General features: G+C 36.1%; 1 protein-coding gene across 1 annotated transcript in view; it reads left to right on the plus strand.

Moving 5' to 3' along the window:
• The window catches only part of LOC125327524 (macrophage mannose receptor 1-like), a 61003-nt gene that overhangs the window by 37325 nt on the left and 5221 nt on the right, over positions 1-18457 (plus strand). Inside the window, exons 14-28 of the mRNA XM_048307110.1 lie at positions 802-889; positions 1810-1954; positions 3470-3511; positions 3631-3794; positions 4702-4769; positions 5752-5852; positions 6354-6496; positions 7192-7306; positions 9128-9297; positions 11353-11455; positions 12323-12552; positions 13635-13800; positions 14135-14287; positions 15149-15265; positions 17118-17285. Of these exons, the coding sequence (XP_048163067.1) occupies positions 802-889; positions 1810-1954; positions 3470-3511; positions 3631-3794; positions 4702-4769; positions 5752-5852; positions 6354-6496; positions 7192-7306; positions 9128-9297; positions 11353-11455; positions 12323-12552; positions 13635-13800; positions 14135-14287; positions 15149-15265; positions 17118-17285 (1973 nt within the window). The remainder of the gene's footprint in view (positions 1-801; positions 890-1809; positions 1955-3469; positions 3512-3630; positions 3795-4701; positions 4770-5751; positions 5853-6353; positions 6497-7191; positions 7307-9127; positions 9298-11352; positions 11456-12322; positions 12553-13634; positions 13801-14134; positions 14288-15148; positions 15266-17117; positions 17286-18457) is intronic.

Below are 18457 nucleotides of genomic sequence, written 5' to 3' on the forward strand. Positions count from 1 at the left end.
ACTGTTTCAGCAAAACATCTTTTATTCTATATCAAAACTTGCTTTTATTTCTACCTCATCCCCAGCTTCTACATTCACAGACCTTTCTGCCAAGCCTACATACCTTACCAAACTTACATCCTCCCCAACAGTTAGTAAGTCCCTGAACTGCGAAAAACAGCTGTGGGATTTTTTAATAAGATGAAATATTCTTAGAAAGCTAACACTTGCAATATGACCAGAATAAACCAGGCTCAAGGATCTTGTACATCCCTGGCTAACCAAGAAGCAAGACTGAAACATCATGGCCCTGCAAAATGCTATGACCGTACTAGAATTCCAGCTGTGTACTTCCAGTAAGGAAGAAGTCTCAGATGCTTCATTGCCACAAATTGAATACATTCAGATAAGTCAGTAAAGTGTGTCTGCTTGCAGACAAGGATTAGTTGAAGGTGATATTTTAAAAATGTGATTCAACTGCAGAAAGTAACTCTCTATTTGGAAACCGTAAGTGCCTTTACAGAGAAAATGAAGAGTTGAGAAATGGAGCAGCAGTAGTTAGTAAACCCTTATACAAAGCTATTAAGCCACCTTATGTATAGGAGTTGTATCTGGTAATTTTCTTGATCTATATTTCAATCTGAGTTAATGCATAATAACAGCTAGAAGCAGTTGCATTTTAATTTATTTCTGCCTTGGTTGTTATTGTTTTTAGCAGCGTTAAGGACTATCCTTAGAGAACTCTCTTAACTGTAGTAAACGATAGATTGTTAAAAATGTTGCAATGCCCTTATTAGTATTGGGACTTTCTTTTTGTTTTAGAAACAATGGCTATTACCACCAGAATTTCTGGATGGGTTTATATTACTTGAATCCTGACGATGGCTTTGCTTGGAGTGATGGGTCTCCAGTGAGTAATTTAATTTTCCACAGCTGTTATTTTGCATTCCCTGCGCTTCTCGAGTATGTGTAGTTTATGTGTTTCTGTGTAATTTTATGCTTAATCATAACCCTCTGTATCCTGCTCTCTTTAGGAAAGCTAATGAACAGCAATTTCATGGCTTGATTTTTTTGGCTAAAACATACTGAATTTCAATGAGAAGATACACACTGAATCAACAAGGAAATGAAATACATGTAGAATAAAAAGATGTTATAAATGCAAGGATTTTTTAGATAAAAGAGTCCTTCTTTAGTATTTCTTTTCTTTGCTCATTATCTACAATGGCTTACATTACATGGAAATGAAGGCATTTTTTTAATGCCAGTTTGCCTTATTGCACTTAAAACTAAGGTATAAAACTGTTAAAAAAAAAAAAAAGTTATTTTGGAAATGTAGTTGTACTTGATGCAAAGTTGGTCAAGATATATTGATGACAATTTACAGTACAGAAACCTGAAACTGGATTTTATATAGGAAAATTAGAATAGCAGTAAAACTCTTCTGAGAAAAATGCCAACATTTTTACTGTATCTGAATAATATCCTATTTTACTCCTACTGTAAATTTAATTAATTTAATATCAAGATGTAGTATGCCCCAACATTGTTATTAAATGTATTTTACAGAATTTAGGTCCCATTAAAAATGTTGATATTCTTCCAAGTGTGAACAAAACCAACTGTTACCTAAACTGCAATCCATTTGAAATCTGAAAAAAAGTTTGAAATGTCAGCATTTGCACAGGGGGATTCTGGTTTCCTCCTATCTAAGTTTTTAAACTGACACTAGGAACAAGTTGTAGGTCTGTGCTTTGATGCTGTCTCCTCCCTCTCTCCCTTATTTTATTTCCATATAACAGAATCTTCACAAAACTTCTTCTGTCATAGGTGAGGTATGAAAACTGGGGTTTTGGAGAGCCAAATAATTATCAAGGAGTTGAACTTTGTACAGAGATCAGTGGTGATTCCAGCATGCGTTGGAATGACAGGCACTGTGATTATATGTATGGATGGATTTGCCAAATAAGAAAAGGTATTGCTTACACCTGTGTATTAGTGTAATAAGAAGATATTCTCAGTTGATTTCTACCTTAACTTTAAGAAATAAAAAATTTCCAAACCCCTTTAAAAGAATAGTTCTCTGTGGACTGTGAAACATCATGGTGGTATAAGGATTTCCATGTCTTTGAGGTATTTAAAGGTGCCGAGCCTTTAGTGCCTTGCTGGGACCTCTCGCTGTTCTCTCTATGATTTCAAAAAGGGTAATATGATACTTGATAAATTGGGAATGTTACTTTGAATATTCATGTTCACATTTTACTTTTCATTTAGAAAATTCATGCCTTCTCCAACAAATCCTATCATGGATTTTTTTTCTGAGTTGACTCTCAAGTTGTTGAAAATAGTTTGCAAATCAGTTCACCTACTCGATTTTTTTATGTGTGAAAAATCCCTCCTTCACTTGCCTCAGGTGCTGTTTTGTCTGCTAAGAATGTGTAGTTTCAAAATGGAGCTTGTTTTTGAGATACTTTATTTCAATAATCACGTTGGTTACTCATTAAATTCTCGTGAGATATGTGTTTGGATGCTTTTTATTTACTGAAGACATCAAGACAATATTTATAATTTGGGGAACACTTGAGTTCCACTAGCAGAGCATCTATCTAAATTTGAGATTTTTAGAAAGTGCACATTTAAGTGTTTTACTGCATTCTTACAGTGGGACAGGGAGGAGCAAACTCAAGATGCTGCATTAGATTATTGACAATAAATGTCAGCTCTGCCTTATATTGGTAAAAGAATTTCTTAGGCATAGATTTTCTTAATAAATGTCATTATTTGTGAGATTATATTTCAGCACAAAAGTAATTGGTAAGCCTTAACTGATAGAGTTTTCCTGTATAATAAATAGCTTTCCTGAGATACTAATGATGACATCAAAGATCCCATCTCCATGGTGCCATAGCAAAAAACCCAGGGGAATTATTTAGTCTAAAGTTTTTCCTTTCATAAAGGACCAGTTAATTTCTTGAGATCTTTTCCTGTGGGATTTTATCTGGGGAAATCTGTAAGATCAAGGCAGAAATTACTCTCAACCAGAAAAAGATGGAAAGAACCTCACTCTATTAGATGATAACCCAGCCTGCATTCCTGCTGCCTCTGATTTAAGCCAGAATTCGAGTGTTTGTGACCAGGGGAAAAGAAAGAGAGGGAGATCCGGGACAACTGTCTTAACAGAGTTCATGCTTTGGGACATTAGGTTTACTGCTTTTAATGAATAATAAAAAAAAATTGCTTAATTCAGGTAAATTTTTAATACTTTGCACATAAGGAATAACCTCAGGGAACAAGACTGTGTACTTAAAATTGAATAGTATACCAAAAATAAGAGATTTAGGCTATTTAGTTCCTTCTACATTTTGGTGTTAAATCCATTGCTAAGCTAGAAGTCAATGTCAGTATTAAAACATGCCTATCAGTCACAGAAAGTATTTTCTCTTCAGGCAGAAAGCATGCAATCATAATAAACATTTTTTTTTTCTCACAGGGGCAAGTGTGAAGCCTGAACCAACAGAATCTCCTGCACCCAGTAGGTGTTACTGCTATTGCTCTTTGTGTGTGTGTGTTCAAAAGCACTGTTAAAATTTTTTTGAGGAGGATGTCTTGTACCTCAGGAGCAGTATAGTTAGCTTGGCAATTATCTTACAGAATACAAGACTACTGAGGATGGATGGATTATACATGAAGACAAACAATACTATTTCAGCACTGAGACTGCTCCTATGGAGGAGGGTCGTGAGTTCTGCAAAAAGAACTTTGGAGACCTTTCCGTCATTGAGAGTGAAAGTGAAAGAAAGTTCCTCTGGCAATATGTAAGAAAAATCATTAATACTGTGGAATAAACCACAAGTGAGCATGGGCACAAATCCTTTTCACCATGGTGTTCTCCCTACAAATTTTGATAGTGAAATGTCGGTTACACTAAGCCAGATTAGTATGAAGAACAAACTAATGCTAACTTTTAAGGGATCTGTGGCTTCATTTTAGCAAAAGGTATTGCACTAGTGAGCTATGATTGTGTAGGTTATCTCAAGTAGAGAATCAAACCAGCAACTGACTTGCATGCAACACTCAGAACCTTGACTTTAGATCTTGTCCATTTATCTGGGCTACAGTCTACCTAGCTGTCTCTTTTTGGTCCTCAGGTTTGCTCCTTTGCCTCCTTCTTGTTGTGAGAATATAATTATGAAGAGAGTACAAACTGGAACATGGATTATGCCATGAGAAAGAGCTTTGAAATCTTGTTTCATATATTGTTGGAGTTGTTTGCTTTTTATGCTGCCTGAGGCCAACTTATTTTTAATCAGGAATGTGCTCAAAAGTTGTATTTGAATTACATAGAACATTTCCTGAGCTGGCTGAAGAGTGACAGTGAGAGGACACAAGGGCGCATATCAATTTATATCCAAAATGTAGGAAGGGGCCTGTCTTTGCAAGAAATTTATCAGATAAAGTCCACTGCAGATACTGTAATAGGTGCTGATTTCAGTGGCTTTCAAGTAAAGTGTGGGAAGTGTTGATATGGTGACCACACCTTTGGCCAGTGGTGAAGTTTGACTGTGGACTGTCAGTTGTGAGCTGCTTTAACTTAAATGTTGTAGCTAGAGAATATATCCAGTTCATATCCTCCCTCAGTTAGAGGTATATTACTCATCAGTAAGATGATAGATTTATATGACCATAGAGGACATTTGTAGAATTTTAATTTTTGCATTCTAGATATTGAAAAATGGCAAAAAGGATGCATATTTCATTGGTTTACAACTAAGTATTGACCAACGTACAAGGTAGGTCCTACCCAATTTTGAGTCTTAATTTAAAAATGATTGTATTCTCAAGAGGTTTAATTCCATCTTAATTTAGCTCTAGATTATTCAGAAGAAATGCTGCATGTTTCCTAAATAGAATTCACCCAAAGATGACTGAAAAATTGCACTGCAGATAATGTATTTTGAATTTTTATCCAGGAATTCTAGTTTCCTTTATTGTATGGTTTATATTGAAAATATAAATAGACATCCAAACTACAAATATAAGACTTCTAGTAGGTAAAAATGTTCTTTTTCCCTGTCCTTAACTGTTGAGAACAGACTCTAATAAAGGAACAAATGAAACCTATTTTCCTTTTCTAGAACAAAGATAGCTGTTGCACTGTGAGGACCAGCAGGTTTCCTGCAAGCCTTTCTGAATTTCATTATACAGCACCATATTGATTTTGACATGTGGTGTTCATTCAGGCTTGGATTCAGTTCCATCTGTGTTTGAAGTGCCTGGATAGATGCCTAGTAGTTCTCAGTTCTCCTTACAGTCCACAGTGACAATGAGGGACCTCCAGAGGATAATTAGGATGTTAGGTGGGCCAGGTCACTCTCTGAAAATGAAGTGGTTTTGCCTTTCTGGTTTTGTAGGGACCCTAAGATGAATATACTTTTAAGTATGTTGTGCATGTGCCTGAAAGATGAACCTGAGCACCTCTGTCACTTGCAGACCACTAGAAAGATGTGTCCTAATAATTTGCCTGGTTATGATTTTGTTCTACATTGCCTAATCTACATGGATGTTCACCTTTTTCAATGTTTGTATTTTACCTTGTATGTCTTTGTGCAGAGAGTGGGTTTAGTGCAACTAGTAAAGAGGCAATTTGGTTAAAAAACCTTGTACACTTTACTATGAACAGTTATATTAAGCATATTGCAAAGTTACTTTTTTAACATGGAAGAAATTCTGTTTTATGTTAAAGAAGCATTTTGTTGGATTGTTTTTCTTAAGATGGATGGATGGCACTCCAGTGAATTATTTGGCATGGGCACCACATGAACCTAACTTTGCAAATAATGATGAAAACTGTGTAGTTATGTATAAGAATTTAGGTGAGTTTTGTATGTTTCTTGCATGAATTTCATTATTTGTGTGTTTGCATCACATTTTTTTTCTTCTGAGAGGTACCCTTTCCCCCTCTTTTTTTTTATCTTTTGCAAAAAGTTACTGAAGTAGACCATAGTATTACTTACAGGTTTTAATAATTTTGTACCCTTGTGCTTACCTTAACATGCAGAAGCTCTGATAGAGGTCTGTGGCTAGAGGTCTTTGGTTGTGATTGCTGGCTTACATTTTTTATTAAAATTGAGCTGATGTGTTGCTATGAAATTTCTAGTACCTGGTTCTACAAGGCTTTTAACATTCTGTAATTATTGTGTATATCAAGTGACATATTTTTCCCTAGACACTGATATTGAATGAAAACAAACTGAGGGACACCTTTGATCTTATCTTTCAACTAAAAGCACTTTATGACAGCATGAGTGAAACTGATTTCCATTAACCCACTTGAGATGTGGTGTCATACAGTTCCCCGTTTATCTTACATCCAGGATTTTGGAATGATATAAACTGTGGCTATCCAAATCCCTACATATGTGAAAGGCACAACAGTTCCATTAATTCAACTGTTCCTCCAACAACATTATCAACTCCAAGAGGATGTCGTCCAGCTTGGCTTTCTTTTCGTAACAAGGTACAATAACAAATATAGTGCACGCTGGATGTTTGGCAAAGCATTAAATAGAAAACAAGGGAATTATTAATCATACTGTTCCTTATTAAAACAAAATATTATTATTTTTATGCAGAGAGCTATGACACATGCATGCTTTTCTTTGTTTGCCCACCCACTGTTTTGCAGGAAAAGTGCTTTTTTGATGATTCTAATGAGGCATATTCAGTAGCAGTTGCAGAAAGACATTCTCTAGTCAGCTCTTCAAATCTTTTCATACACATTTAGTCAGAATTCCTGAAGTATTGATGCCTTGATCTTGGTGGTTTTTAACCAAACCATAATGCTTTTCCTGACTATACTCTGTCTTCCTTAACTTTACTAACATGGTATGCTTTGTAGAGTAAAATTAATAATCAGACTAAGATCAGTCATGCGTAACTTATCACTGTTAGCTCTATATAAAAAATCAGGATTTGCTTATTTTCTAGGGATTTCAGATCATGTCTAATTGTTGAGAAAAACACTTTATTGAGACTTATAATTTTATATAGAACCAGGACCAACATAAAAAGCTCATTTAAATTTGAATGTATTTTTTCAGATAAATGCATTTTTTTACTGCCTTTTCTCCATCCTGCTCTGTTTAAGCAGTGCTTATCAATTGAAGGATATTGGAGTAAAGATAATATATAGAGAATTTGTTCATATTTTAGTGTTACAAAATATTTGGATCTACAGAAGACGAACGTGTTACTTGGCATGCTGCACGGACAGCTTGCATGAATTTAGGAGGAAACCTGGCCTCGATCCCTAATGAACAAGTGCAAGGTACTGTGCACAGTTTTGTAGCAACTAGATGAGATGACATTTAATCCTTACAGGCTGGCTGGGGTTTTTGTCTAAATATGAACAGATTTGAATAACAATTGCATATCTGATTTTTATTCCAAAACATATAATTTTTAGAAATTTGCAATGAGGTCTTCACTTGAATCTACCAAATTTTAGTGTTGGCTCAGATATGTGTATATTGTCCTGGCAGCCAAAGTACTGTTTTTTCCTGTTTGCACATGACGCCAGCTGGACCCTGCAATTTCCATTCTAAACAATGTGGTTTCACTAGGTGGCATTAACTTGCTGCATGGCTTTCCTATTAAATCAGGCAGAACACCTTTAGGATGAGAACTTGCCTGTGGGCATCTTGAAACAGGTTTGAGTGCTCATATCCATACCCAGAGCTCACGTTTTCAGTAGAAGAGCTTATTGTAATGAACCTAAGAGCTGCATCCCTGTCTTAGGGAGATGAGCAGGGGAAAGTTACCTCATGCTTGAATAAACAAGGCACACATTCAAACTAAAAACGGGGAAGACCGTGATAGATATTAATAACACCCTTTTTTTTAGACATACTGTTTTATCCTTCATGTGAATGTGATGAAAAACAGATGCTGCCCAACTCAAGAGAGCACATTGAAAACTCAACCATTGTAAAACAATTCATTGAAGTCTGAGCAATTAAATAGTTTGAATTTAAACTGCTGTTAAGAACTTAGTACTAATTGTGTTTTCCACTTGTGAAGAGCTGAAGAATCAAACTTGCATTTGTCAAACAGTTATATTCTTATCCTACATAATTTCTGCAGTACAGATTTCAGCTGGTTAGCTCATGCACAGGACTTGAATTCTAGGTAAAAGAGAAATGAGCAACGAAGCTATTAGCACAAAATTATCATCATTGGAGGAAGTGCAGGCATAAAGGCTTGAGTTCCTGTTGCAGTTTCTGGCAGAACAGAAATGCTAATGTTTGGCAAAGAAATACATGTGTTTCATTCCTGGAGGAGTAAATTGCATGCATTTAAAAATGCTAAGGGAAAGTGAATGATTAACAGAGCAGGCAGAAATTAATCTATTCTTTTCAGAGGAAAAAAATTCGTAACAATGACTGCAGAGCATGGCAAAACCCCATGATATGTTCATTTTATTACAGCATTTGATGTATAATGGATTAGTGGACTGATGAATATCAGCTGACCTAGCCTGCTCTATTTGTACGACACATCAGCACTCACCTGGACACTTGGTTTGCTTGTTTTTAATAGCTCTGTTAAGACTCATTTGAAGCACATTGCTTGTGCATTCTGCTCTGTGCCAAGGCAGTGCAGGCTATTGCCCAGCTTCCCAGGGAGGGAAAAAACACCCTCATGGTTCTAGAATAGCACTGCTTGTGCAGATACACAAATGGCAGGAGCTCGGTGCTGCTGTTTTGTCACTGGGGAGCAACCACACTTGTGGGATTATCAAAAATGTATGTGATCCCCATGGCTGTTTATGGCTCATTGCTGAACTAGGATTCAAAAGTGTCTTGAGACATTATAAAAAACATTTCTGTCACATTTTTGGGGTTCATCCCTGTGGCAGGTTAGATACTTAGGTGAAGTATTTTGCCCAAAGCCACAGTTATATATCTGGTTCCCTGTTCATCAAACTCAACATTCATCTCCTTTTCATCTTACCTGCTTGTGGTGCCAGCAGTGGAGTGTTCTGTATTTCAGAAAAGGTATTTAATATCACCAGTCTCAGTGAGGCCAAATATTTTAAATATCCTACATTAAAATTATTCCTCTTTTTCTTTGCATTTTTTTATTCTAGCTTTCCTCACCTTCCATTTAAAAGATTTTGTTACTGATACATGGATTGGATTAAATGATATAAATCATGAAATGAGGTTCCTCTGGACAGATGGAACAGGGGTTTACTTTACAAACTGGGCCAAAGGCTTCCCATCAGGACATACGGATTTATATGCATACAGTGGCCAGGTAAATAACAATCACAAATTGTTCAGTGAAATTTGATTTTACAGAATCATAGAATCATTTAGTTTGGAAAAGGCTTCTAAGATCCTTTAGTTCAACCCTTAATACAGCACTGCCAAGGCCACCACTAAACCATGTCCCTGAGTGCCTCATACACATCTTTTAAACACCTTGAGGGATGGTGACTCGACCACTTTTCCCTGGGCAGCCTGTTCCAATGCCTGAAAACTCTTTGGGTGATGAAATTTTTCCTAATATCCAATGCAAAGTTGTGTCAGTTTCTTGTCACAACTTCAGGCCATTTCCTCTTGTTCTATCACTTGTTATACTGGGGAGAAGAGATCGACACCCACTTTGCTTAAGACTGGATTCATGCATTTGTGGTGATTTTAGGCATGTTGCTGCTTGACTCACTACTTTCTACTTTTATACATGTCGAATATAAATCCAGGTAGAGAGAATGGTTTTGAGCCCTTGTGCAGTTGCTGTATCAGCTGGTGACAGGATCTGTGGAGTGCTCATACAAAGACTTGTCTCAGTTTTCAGTTTTCTGTGTTCATGAAGGCTACACAGCTTCTGTGTTCAGCCTGTGTTCTCTCATGGGCTGTGTAAAGAGGGCAGTGGTTTTCCTGCCCATGGCATTTGCCCCAAAGCACAGAATGAGGACATCCTCCTAGTCCTCTGTCGACAGTTGTGCCAGAACTTGGCAGGTTCCTCAGTTGGCATGTAGTTTGCAAGGGGGCATTTACAAACATTCCCCTTAAACTGGTGCCTTACATAGAAGCAAATACACAAATTCTGCCAGTCACAGTTGCAGAGAGGATGGGAGTCTATAAAAAGACACCCATTCAATTTTTACAAGGGAAAAAAATACCAAAACCACCAAAAATCTCTTTCTCTATCTCTCTGTCAAACAAAATGATCTGATAGGTCACAGAGTTCCTTTCTTTCTGATCGTGTGTGTGTAGATAGTTCTGTACTCTGGAACTACAGCACTTTATAGTGCTAACTCTATTTCTCTTGAATGAGGTTTTTAATGTAGAAATTTTATTTCTATATATAATGTCCTTTTCCCTGCTTTTGAAAGTAACACCTGTGAGGTCCTTATCTCTAAAGGAGGAAGAAAATTAGGAAGAATTTGGAGTTCAAAAGAAAAATATTTTAAAATGCTACTTCTGAAAGAAATAATATATGATTGTCTCTTTTTATGTAAAGTAATAGGATTTTTATGAAGTCTTATGTGAAAACTTATAAAGTCCTTCTTTTATAAATTTCAGATTTATTTTTAAGTTTACTTGATCTTAGCAAAAAATGTTGTCATAGGTAGTACAAATTAGTATGCAGCTGTTTAGTTTGAAAGATTTAAATCCCAATGCTTTTCACTCACAAATGAAGTATTTATCTGTACATCTTCTCATGGACAGAAAAAAAAAGCAACTAAGTAAATAGAATAAATAAATATGGATGTTTCATTGCACAAAGCCACTTGTAACCCTGCAGGCTTTTGCACTGGTAACTGTTTATTTTTTATGTGCTAACCTGAGTTCTAGCTATTGTGTCCGTGTGAGAGAAGTTGAAATGTCATAGCAAGGGTGCTACTGACAGATTAGTGCCTTTGGGCAGGAGCTGTTCTACTTTGCGCTGTGTACTATTACAGCTTGAAACAATTGTTGCATTGCACATTAAGGGTCCCGTTTTATTTCTGGGGCAAAGTTAACCAGTCTTTTCTACAATTATTGGTCTAATTTCTCTTTATATTGTCTGTGACTCCTTCTCTCCATGCTGTATGCCTGAGCATTAGGAATACTATAATTTCTCTGGTCTGCTTACTCACCCCAGTGTAGTGCAATAAAAGGTATTTAAGAGATTTGTAAAGTGTAAGTGGAATAGAACTTCCACATCACTTGTGGAACTTAAAGCTTGTGCTCCTAAATGTTACAAAGATATGAGAGTAAAATTAATGCATTACTTGTGTCTGAAGATGTGAAAGGGGGACAAAAGTTTTGTATTTGCTTTTTCTAGCTATTTTTAACTGATGTTGTATCTCTTTGCCTCGAGGCTGATTGTGTTGTTATGAGAAACAAACCTGTTAAGGAAGCAGGGAAGTGGGCTGATCAGAGTTGTGATAACAGCAGAGGATATATATGCCAAATTAATGCAGGTACTTCTCTTTTTATTTAAAACACAGTCAAACCTGTTTTTTTCCAGGAATTGCTTAAATACGTGGATTTAAACATCCTTTTGCTTCCAATAAAGATAAATGCACAAATTGTTCTTCAGGCAGGAACAAAAGGGTCGAAAGTGTCAGAAGTCCAGTTAGTCACTGCTGTCACTTGACCCTTCCCAGCAAATGCTGTGTTGCTATCTTCCTGAGCTGGAATTTGTATCTGCATCTTTGTGTCTAGTATGACCCTCGATATGACATTTGTTCCATGGTTTTTTAATTTTCTGAGCACACTGGCTTTCAAAACCTGTTATGGAAAATACTGGTTTGTACATGTAGCATGAACTGTCTGGAGTGAGACTGTAACTCATCTGCACTGAACTTGAGCAAAATCGTCTCCAAAAAAGAGTCTAAAATATTGAAATCTATCATCTGTTTAAGTACATGAACAATTTTTAAGGACTGCTCTGTTGTGAACATTTTATTTCTTGGGAAAAAAAAATCCTTGGAAAACCACACAGTTTCTGCAAACCATTTCATTTGATGAAAAAAAAATTATGAAAAAAATTATGACCTAATCCTAAGTAATTTCAGTAATACTGTTCTTGATGATTATACAGAATGCTCCTTTACTCTTTGTCAGAAGTTGCTTTAAGCAGCTCTTTTCCTTTCTACAGCTTTGTAATTAAATTTTACTACTGATGCTGGCTCAAAGCATAGTGCATATAACCCATGCTGACTGTAAATCAGGGAATACGAAATAAAGAAGGAAGACCTTTGTTTAATTCTATTTGCAACCACAGTGAAATCATACTCACCTTTTGAACAAGCATATGGGTCTTTTTTTCATCCTTTATTTTACAGATGCTGAATTTCTGCCTTCTACAACTTCATCCCCATCGAACATTATCCGTTATGGTAACAGTAGTTATTTGTTCATCCATAGCAAAATGACATGGGAGGATGCACAGAAAAACTGCAAACAAAATCAATTTGACCTTTCCAGTGTCTTAGACCCCTACAGTCATTCATTCCTGTGGCTGAAGATATTAAAGTATGGGGTTCCAGTGTGGATTGGTCTTAACAGTAATGTGGTAAGAACATTAAACTAATTGAACATGATGCTGCTTCTCTCATGGACAAATCAGGAACTGCAAAGTCTTATTATCTCTCTTTATTTTAGCTTATTTGTTTATATCTTGGACCTAAATACTTTTTTGTGCTGTCAGAGGAATCCATCCTCTTCTGTTAATCTGATTAAATTGTATATATTGCACATGCTTTTCACACTTTTTCTATGATATTCCACTCTGTGCACTTTCAAATAAGACAATTTAGGCCAGCATCTTGGAATATGTCTATATATATATATATCTCAGGTATAAATGTGATATATATGTGATATAAAATCCTCATATTTTAGAATTTAGAGAAGAAAGCATTTATTCTAAATAACAATACCTAATTTTGAGAAATATAATAATGTGCTATTACTATAAATATTTAAACATTGTTGAGGATAGTTAAGAAAATAATTAATTAGTTTACCTAGTTTAATTTTTTTGTCTCCCCTTTCCCAGTTGTTTGGTATTTTAATACTTTCTGCATATTTATATACAATTTTTGTTCTTCTTGGCACAGACAGTTGTCCCACACTCACTCCATTTGGCTGAGCAAATGAAAAAACCCCGAATATAGGAACATAACACACCACTTCCTAAAAGTCAAAAGAACTCTCTAACATTAATCACCAGGATGAATCACTGAGTTAACCAGCTTTGGTGGGAAATGATTATGGTTTTAAATACATTTCAAGCTAAAATAATCTATGTGTCTTGAAACTTCTGCGGAAATGGCTAGTGCAAAAATTAGCCATCCGAATTTCACTCCTACAAATTATTTTAAATGAAATTGTTATCAGTCCCACATTAAAGGTATTGTTAAGTTAAAAATTAACTCAATGTCACTTTGCATTTCCTTTTGCTGAAAAGTACTTGTTGCACTACTGTATTTCTCAATAAATAGCCGTTTGTCACAACAAAAACTTCAAAGTTTGAACCATTTGTATTTGTTATTGGTTTCTAAGAAAGGCTCCAATCCTTTTAGCACAAAATACTACATAGTCAGAGTAGATAGATAGAGTTTAATCATTCCAGTTGATGTGTTTTTTTCTTAGACCAATGGGCATTATGAATGGATTGATAACTGGAGAATGAAGTACACTAAATGGGCTGAAGGGGAGCCAAAGCAGAAAATAGGCTGTGTCTATCTTGACATTACTGGAGTCTGGAAGACAGGATTCTGCAATGAAAGTTACTTCTCTGTTTGCAAAAAATCTGATGGTAAGAACTTCAATCTGACCATTGCAATTGCAACCAATGTCTCTTTGGAGATGCTGGGTTTTATTTCAAGAGCTAAATAGATGAAATCATTAGAAGTTACATAGGTTGAATTGTACTTTAAAATTAGGGCAAACAAATAGTAAAAAGGGGCTAGTGTGACTGTGAATAATCACTTTATATCCGTAATGTTAGATAAATTTTGCAAAGCTTAGACTCCCATTACGTGCTGTTTATTCTGCTATTGAATAAACTTGCAATATCAAAAACCTCAAAAATCAAAAGGCAATGAATGTCAGGGAGTAGTCACATGGTTTTTTTAACTATGTTTAATCAGTTCAAGCTCCCACCGAGCCCCCTCAGCTTCCAGGAAAGTGCCCTGAATCAGAAGGACACAGATCTTGGATCCCTTTCCGAGGTCATTGCTACTACATTGAATCCTCATCTTCAAGAAACTGGGCCCAGGCCTCTTTAGAATGTCTTCGACTAGGTGAGTATCCTACTTTATGAGCACATATTCCTGACTTGTTTTCCTAACGGTAGGAAGCTGAACATGTATTATGTGTTTTTGTGATTTCAAGGATGGTTCAAGTGTTGGACAAGACAATTGCATCCAATTATTGCCTTAATTTGGGAGGAAATGGAAAACAGCTCTGTACCAATGGCACACACTGTGTCTCGTGTATGGGACCAGGCATGAGAGGAGCTGTGTGGCCTGGAGTGAAGATCATAAAAGTGGAAAACTTGTACTTTGACCCTGATAGGGCATAAACAGCTTCATCCACAGCAGTCACTAAAGCTTATTTTAATGGAATTTATATCTTTTGTATTTTTGATCTAATTTCCCCCTTGATTATAGGAATTTTATGCCACTGGAGTGAAAGTTACAGCTCTTTAGTCTGGATAATATATGAGTAAACTAGGGCTGTTGAGCAGTTTCATTCTCTCAACTTCCTTCTTTGGGAAAGGGATGAAGATTGATTATGCTGGGCTTCATATGTCTGTAGCATTGTTGTCTATAGCATTGGTGGCAATGGTGTCTGGTCTCCCATTAGGTTATGCAGAGATCTCATTAACTCTGCCAGTGGAACTGATTATAGCTTTATCTTCCCTGGAAGTACATACTGACGTGGTCAGGTGAATTGCACCCTAGGCCTTCACTGATAGTAAACCTGCCAGTGAAACCCATGGCAAATATAGGCACCTGGTACTGGGTGAGAAGACTCCCTCTCTTTTCTGGCACTCCTGAGAGGTTCCTGGGCTCTCATGAACGAGTTTGTTGACAGGACAATGAGGATGCTTTCCACTGTGAAACATTTCTAAGAGATTTGTCTTTCCCTGTGTCTTCCAGGTGCCACTTTGGTCTCGGTTGAAGACCCAGCTGAAGCCAGCTTTCTGACCTACAACCTTGAACCACTTGAAGGGAAAACATCAACATTTTGGACAGGAATGTACAGAAATGTTGATGGTACTTTCTTTACTTTGAACGTCTTTTTCCTTAGTGAATAATTACTGCAAGTTGTTTTACATGAGTGTTGAAAATTTCACATTATACTTCTGCAATATGTATGTAACGAAATTAGAAAATTTACTGTATTATTGTCATAGGGGAAGCTGGTAAATTGCAATCAAGAAATAACCAATAATACATAACAGAAAGACCAGGCACAGAAACTTCACCTTATAGGAAGAAAAGTAATTCACAACAAAGTAAGGTACAAAGGTGCATATAGCAGAATACAGAGAAGACTGTGTCTGGAGTCGAGCCAAAGACAAATGGTTCTTCTCAAATGTGAGTAGGCCAGGGATCCATGTGTCTTTCGCTGAGATGCTTCAATTTTTGAGCTGGAGAATAATGTGGCTAACATCACCTTTAGTCTTTGGAATCACCATCCTGGAATGACCAGTCTCTCATTTTAGTTACAGCTGGCCCTCAGAAGAGCTTCAGTTGAAGATTGTGTCTTTGGAATTGTGTATCACAAGTTTTTCTATTTTCTGCCTCACTTTAAGGAAGATAAAGCAAGACATAATAGGCAATAGAATGTTTTAATTAAATCTTAAATTTGGTAACTATTTCTTTTTCATTAATACAGTCAGTATTTAATTAGATAGATCTATTTTTACGACAGACTTTAAAGTTCAGTCTTTTATTGTTCAGGTAAAAAGTCCTGGTATAACTGTCAGTGGCAGGGTTGCAAAATAGTTCAGGTGACTTGAGGTGGGGCTTTGAGTTTTGGAGGATTTTTTTTACAACTGCCTACCCAAGCACTTGAATGATAGACTTTTTAGGGAGAAGAAAACTTTTCAATTACATTGCTTGAATCTTAATCAGGAATCGTGAAAATTTTTAGTGAAGGAAAGAATTTGAGAGTAGTGATTTATATGCATGACACATAAAGGAAAGCTGAGGTTTACTCATGGTCAATTGACACAAAAAATGTTTTTTGAAGTGTTTCTAGAGCAGCTCTTCTTTATAGCTCTAGACAATGATTATAGCGATTTCAGCATAACTGCATAACTAAATTTCATACCTTTATGTGTGTATCTAAATCATATTCAGATGTCATGTTCTCACACAAAGGGTGTCAGGAATTATAAAAAAAAAACCCAAAACAAATGCAAAATATGTAGATCTTATAAGAAACCAAAATACAACTTTCTTGCTGAGTCTAAGAATTTGCTTGAGTACAACTTATAGTCACAAGGGGCACACTTATTCTAAATAAATAGCCCTATTAAAAGAAAGAAAGAAAAAAGGAACAGGAAGGAAGAAGCAGAAAGTCCCAAGCATAGCTGAACAACAATGATCACAAGATTTTGGAAGGAAAAAGAAAAATTGTCTGTGTAAAGCTTGTTGAAAGGAGAAGAAACTGGAAAACAAATGGAATAAAATTTGGCTTAAAAAGACTTCAGTGTGGGCTTTGGAAAGAGTAACACCAAACCTTCCTACAAATTACTGAAATCAGGGCATTCTAGTGAAGTTGTTATATTTTAACATAATTACTTTCTATAAACAGAATAAATAATCGACACTGCACCATTGCTATAACTTGTGGGAGATTCTTCTTGGAACTGTCTTGCCTTTGCAACACCATGAGCCAGATTCATTTGCCGTTTTCCAAAAATGGAAGATCACTGTATCATTTACATAAAAACTTAGGGGTAACAAGTTGTGGCAGAAGTAAATAGTTTGATGGTGTGTCTCCAAAAGTGGTGACAAATAAATTTCTCACAAAGGCAATAAATATGGAGCATGTAAAGGTGTCAATATGTAAATTAATACTATCTTTTTTTTTCATATTTGATGTTTTTTCAACTAGGAGATTGGCTGTGGCTAGACAACACTGCAGTGAATTTTGTCAACTGGAATGCCGGAGAACCTTCTGCTCAACTAAATGAGCACTGCGTTGAAATGTATGCAAACTCTGGGTATTGGAATAATATCTATTGCTCTTCCTACAAAGGATATATTTGTAAAAAGCCAAAAAGTAAGTGCTGCATTTATGAATTAGTTTTATGTATGGAGTATGCTCTTTGTGTGATAGTATTGGTGCTTGTTACACACAATGCATTTTAGCTGGGGGTTCTGAGTTTTTATAAATGCCAAAGGATGCACACACACTTCCTTGCCAACAAAGAGATAGAATGACTCTTACCAGAAAGTAGGAGTTCTGGACAGTGCTCAAGTCTCTTAAGAATTGCTTTTAAAAGACTGTGTTCATATCTTGACCGTACCTAGTGTACACACTTAACAAGTTTGCGTGTTTTCTATTGATAATTGTTGAGCAATCACAATGTAAGGACCATGTCTTGCATACACAATTTTGTCTCATCTATATGCAAATATATTCCTTAGGGTACCCCCTCTGCTCTGCCTGTGGAGTAGCTGTTGTTTATTTCCCTCTGCCAGTCTCATGTGCACGTTTTCTGAGTATGACGTAGCGGTTCTATGAATTGAGTATTTATGAAGTGTGAATTATTTAACAGCTTGGGATCTTTTGTCTCTGCGTCCTCCTGTTGTGAAAAGATGGATGAACTAAAAGGAAAGCAAATAGCATAGTTTGAATGTGTTAAACTGAAGGTGTCCTGACACAACTGAATGTGCAAATTTGTCAGTAAGGGTATCTAGTGCATATGTATTCCTAAAAGTCATGATAATAATTTCTTTCAGCATGTGTTGCGATACCAAAGTCTCTTATTTATGCTTCCTAAGAAGGTGAAAATGCATGTAGTAGCTGCAATATACCCACTTCCTCTACAATACTGGAAATGAGAGAAATTCTGCTATCCTTTCTGTAAATTTGTTCTCATGCAAAATTATTCTTACTTATTCAAATGCTTGTAATGATGAGTGTATCTTTTACAGGAAATACTGCAAAATCTCAGTATAACCACCCTTTCAGAGTCTATTCATCTATCTTTTTGCATTGTCATCAACAAAAATTCATAGGCGTGGGTACCAAGTGTTAAAATAAATGGCCACCGTTCCTTTTTGACCATTCAATTCAACTATTTGTGCTGCTACTGGCATTCACTTGTTTTGATGCTGAGCCATTGCAAAGAGCTGAAGCAGATGAAAACTAGTTACTTTTTTCTAGGATTAGCTTCAGCCAGTCTGGTCTCCTGATCTGGAATGTCATGGATTCAGCCTAATTCCAGT

Source organism: Corvus hawaiiensis, chromosome 1, assembly GCF_020740725.1.
Source record: "Corvus hawaiiensis isolate bCorHaw1 chromosome 1, bCorHaw1.pri.cur, whole genome shotgun sequence".
In the NCBI taxonomy this organism is placed as follows: Eukaryota; Metazoa; Chordata; class Aves; order Passeriformes; family Corvidae; genus Corvus; species Corvus hawaiiensis.